This window comes from Chrysochloris asiatica, unplaced genomic scaffold (assembly GCF_000296735.1).
Source record: "Chrysochloris asiatica unplaced genomic scaffold, ChrAsi1.0 scaffold00257, whole genome shotgun sequence".
Lineage (NCBI taxonomy): Eukaryota > Metazoa > Chordata > Mammalia > Afrosoricida > Chrysochloridae > Chrysochloris > Chrysochloris asiatica.
The window spans coordinates 797,055-801,782 of NW_006408775.1; the positions used below are offsets into that span (position 1 = coordinate 797,055).

General features: G+C 57.8%; 1 protein-coding gene across 1 annotated transcript in view; it reads right to left on the reverse strand.

The window, feature by feature from the left end:
* LOC102831441 (tektin-4-like) overlaps positions 1-1,768 on the reverse strand; it is a 5,459-nt gene extending 3,691 nt beyond the window's left edge. Inside the window, exons 1-2 of the mRNA XM_006873929.1 lie at positions 1,235-1,768; positions 343-413 (exon numbers count right to left, since the gene is read on the reverse strand). Coding sequence (XP_006873991.1) covers positions 343-413; positions 1,235-1,768 — 605 coding nt within the window. The remainder of the gene's footprint in view (positions 1-342; positions 414-1,234) is intronic.
* Positions 1,769-4,728: the final 2,960 nt, after the last annotated feature.

Sequence of the window (4,728 nt, forward strand, 5' to 3'; positions counted from 1 at the left end):
TGTCTGTGTCTGTGCCCGTGCAGGGGAGTGGAAACAACCCATCCAGGGGCCCCTGGATACCCCCATCCCAGGAATTCTGAGACCCCTGGGGCCACAGGCCTGGCCTCAGTTCCCCACCTGGTCAGCATTGTCCAGAAACAGCTGACCATACTTCTAGTGTGCACTGAACCTGCCCCCTGGAAACTCAGGCCTCAGAGGTCTGACTGGAGCCCAGGTTTCTGTGTGTCCTTCCCCCACCCACACCTGTGCTGTGGACCGTATGTCTGGGCTAACTCTCCTGCTCTCTCGGAGCCCCAGGCTGGCTTGGTGAGGCAGGGACAGCTGGAGGGAGATGGTGCCCACCGTATCTGTTCCACGGCCTGCAAGATGGTCCTTTTCAGGAGTTCCTGAATGTTCCGGATAAGCTCTGCCTCCTGAGACAGGAGAAGGCCCAGCTGACCCACACGATCCAGTCAGCTTCTCAAACACGCAGGACCCACCTAGACCTTTCCTGATCATATACCTGTCTTTTTCCTCATTGGGTTAATTTTGGACTTTAAAAATTATACCTTCCCACATGCCTGAGACTTACCACCCCTTGCCCCTGGAGGTCCTCACTGTGGTTTGTTCAATGAACTTAGGATCCCGAACCCCTGGGAGACCAGATGTCCCCCTGAGAGTTCTTCTTGGGGCTTTTTGTCTGGAAAGGCTCCTTGACCCCCACAACATGAGGGGAAACAATGTTTCTTTCTAGTATGGGTTTTATGTTTAGTATTCCACTCTTATCTGGTGAACTTTCTCCTTGTCTGGTACTAAAGGCCACTGTGTGGGGGTCTAGTTCCCATCGGCCCTGCGGGTCAGACTACTGGCCCTGTATCATGTTTTAAAACCCCAAACCACAGCCGTTAAGTGTATTCAGCCTCATAGAAACCCTAGGGGGGCAGAACGGAACAGCCAGCTCCAAGGGCTTCAAGGCTGTAAATCTTTACAGGAGCTGATAGCCTCATCTTTCTCCCACAAGGGGCTGGTGAATTCAAACCACTCACCTTTTGCTTACTTAACAGAGGTGCCCCAAGGTTCCTTGAGACATGTTTACAGTGTTTTAATTACTGGAAGGGTGCTGGAGGGTGACATGGAGCTTGGCATCTCGGCAAGCAATCTGAGGAGATGTGGGGTGGGGGGAGGACGACACGGCCCCCTCTGCCCTCCGCCTTGCAGGTGCCCACTTCCCGGGGTCAGGGTGCGCCCGCCGTACCTTCAGCAGCTCCATCTCCACATAGTCTCGCACGAGATCCGGGTGCTGGCGGCGCTCGCGGCACTGTAGGTTATCCATGGCGATTGAGTAAGGCAGCTCCATGGCGTCTAAGGCGCGCTCCAGCCGCACCTTCTGAGCCAGCAGCAGGTCGGTCTCGGCCAGCAGTTCCCAGATCTGGCGTTGCAGTTCCGACTTCCAGCCATGGGTGTCCTGCAGCCGCTCGCCCACCTTGCGCGTGCTGTCTTCCTGAGTGCGCTGCGCCAGCGCCTCGGTCTCGGCTGCCAGCTGCTGACTCTCGTGGCGGTGCCGCTCCGACTGGTCGCGGTCAGCGAAGGCCTGGTGGTATCTGGCATAGCAGTTTTGGAACCACTCATCCACCAGGTATTTGGCCGTGCGGAAGCCGGCGGTGGCCAGGCCAGACGACGTGTAGGCGCCGGTGTTGCGTTCCACTTCATACTCTTTGCGTGGCAGCTCACACACCTGCACTGTCTGCGGCGCGGGCTCCCGAGTCAGGAGCACGTCCGTCTGAGCCATGGCACAGCCCGTGCGTCTCCGGGCTCAGTAGGACAGTGAGGGGGCAAGTGAACCGCGGGCGATCAGCCAGGCAGCGCCGCCCACCTCCCAGAACTGGATGAGTTCCATGGTCGCTCCAGCAACACGGTACACAAAAAAACTTTTCGGTTGCTCGGCAACAGGGAAGCACACGCCCCCCCAACTGCCTTCTTAAAGGGCCAGGCGCCCAGATGCCGAAACTTCGACGAAGGGGTCAACACCGCTTCCTCCGAGTCTTCTCTTCTATGTCTTCAGTAGAAACATCTGGGGACATGCTGCCTGCCTCCCGCTCCCTTTCATTCGTTCGTTCACGCATTCATTCATTCCTGGGAGTGTTCTTCCCACGTTGCCCTGCTTTTGGATCATGGGCAGGACAGAAGTCTCAGCGGATGAGGGTGGGCACTGGTTGTTTCTAGAGCAACAACCCTAGACGTGGCCTCAGCCCTGTCAACACACCCCCTGGCCTCGGCCAGGCCCGCCCCTTCCCCTCTGTCCTTGCTGATGTCCACTCTAAAAGGAGAGGGAAAGGCTCCACCGACTCCTCAGAGTTACCGTGTCCATCTGCCCCTGTCCTTCGGGCCTCGTGGGTCTCTGAGGCCCCTTCCTCGTCGACATTCCCCTACTTCTCCTTGTGTGCTTCAAGCGGTGAAGTTCCCGGATGCGGCGGGGAGGACGTGCTCTTTAATGCAAAGTTAAAATAGGCCTGGGACGTAGGTCGTGCCCTAGGGACGGTCCCCCAGGGCCACTCAGGCTCTGGTTGTGAGGCTCAGGAAAGCGGGAGAAAGCCCATCCGGCCCCCAGGCACCACTGGATGCCCTAGCACCTGGGGCGATGCTTACAGCGGCCAGCAGAGGGTGCCATTGACCACAAAATGCCTAGAGCAGCTGCTCATGGACTCCTCTCCCGCTCTCGCTGCCCCTAAGTGAACGCCTAGTTCAGTAACCCCATCGCCCAGCAGGCTTTATCCTCACCGGCCCCATCCACAAGCCTCTTAGGAGGAAATTCACATCCCTTAGAAGATGTCCCGAGGTTCACCCCTTCTTCTCCTAGCACTCTCCCCAACCCTACTCGGGTCATCTTAATCCTCTTCAGATACCCAGCCTGGTCCAGACCCCAAACTTCAGACCCAGGGAACCCACTGGAATACATAGGTCCAGGAGGAGGACGTCAAGGGTTTTGATCCAGTTCAAAATGGTGAGCAACTTGTAGACTCCGCCTGTGAGGCCAGTGTGCCAGGGTGCTGAGGTTCTGGGGTGCCAGTGTGCTGTGATGGAGTATTGGGGTGCTATGGTCTATAGTAAGATGCTGGAGAACCAGAGTGTCGGGGTACTGGAGTGCATGTTGGGGTCAGCAGCTGGCCTTTGCCTGAGTGAGAGTCCGGTATGAACTCACACTGTGGCCCAGGGGGCTGGTCTGCAGAGGTCCAGGCTTGGCCCCCCACCCTGTCGAGTGTGATGACCCAGCCCCAGACCTCCCCATCTCTGATGGGTACAGACACGGGAGGAGCCCCAGCTTGGATTCCTTGCTGAATGGGAAGCTCCCTACTCTACCTCAGTTTCCACACACACATTGAGTATAACACCAGTCACCATATGTGAGGTTGGGGGTCACTGGTCTCCATTCCAGCCCCACATAGCCCCCTTCCATCTGGGTGCCAACCCCCTCAGCTTGCAGCAGGATCGAGGTGAGTGCTCGTGGTGGGGGTGGGGTGAGGCAGAGCGCTGGCGGCAGTGGGCATATGACGCTGATTGGATTTATTTGTATCCAAACTGCATTTTCGCCGGGAAAATTCAGTCAGACCACTCCAGTTTCCACAGGCAGGTCTGTGGTGGATGGGTTCCCTGCACACATCCCTCAGAGCGCATGCGCAAGCCCCCTTCCCCCAGCCACACATCCCTGCACACTGGGTGCTGACAGCCTCAGAACCCACTCTCCGCGCTCAGAACAGAACTGGGAGACCAGCATCCACACAGCTGGTTCCCCCCGGAAGGCCTGCTGGTGTCCCCAGGGCTGTGGCCGGAACAGCCGGCTCTCCCTGTCAGTCACCACAGGCCACCCTCCCTCTGTTGTTGTGTCTCTTTCCCCCTTTGATAAAGATGCTGACCATTGGATTCAGGGTCCAACCCACCTGCAAAGACACTACTTCCAACCACGGTCTCATTCACAGGTTTCAGTTGAACAGAACTTTTGTGGGCACCGTTCATCCCAGTGTAACCTTGAGTCTGATTTTCCCTCTTGTGGGTCCTCAGGTTTGGGAGGACCATATCTTGTCTTGAAGCCCAGGTCCCTCCACCTCGGCCCTGAATCCCCCTCCTAGGGCATCCGGGCCCCAGATAAGCCCAGAGGTGGCTGCACAAACTGACCCCGCTCCACCATGGACATCCAGATGCTGGGTGTCCAGTCCCAACAGGACACTGGTGTCCTAATGCCTCTGACAGAATCTGCTACATCATGTGTAGGAGCTAGGGCTGAACACCGGAAATGGGGGTCGTGGTCCTGGGCCTTCAGATCCCACAGGGGCTGTGCATACAGGGATACTGTGGATGGCAGAACCTCTCACCATGTCCCCAACCCCTGGGGCCTACTGGGGGGACAGGAACAACCTCACATCAGGCTTCTATTGTGTGGACCCAGTACCCCCAGAGGGCCGAGGCCCCTCCTCCTCCGTCATCTCGGCTCCGCCTCACTGGAGGCCCAGGTGACTACAGCCAGCTCAGTGTCACATGGCCGGGGCAGAGGAAACACATGGACATATGGCTTCCCAGTCACCCAGGGCTGCACCCCACCCCCACCTCCACAGGAATGGCAACTCCAGTAATGACGGAGCACATCACCTGCCGGACGCCGGAGGGTGGCTTGTTCCCGTCCTCCCCGGGAATATTGTCATAATGAAGGAACCCAACTGGGGGCAGTCACAGCCAATACCAGAGAAACGCCTTCTG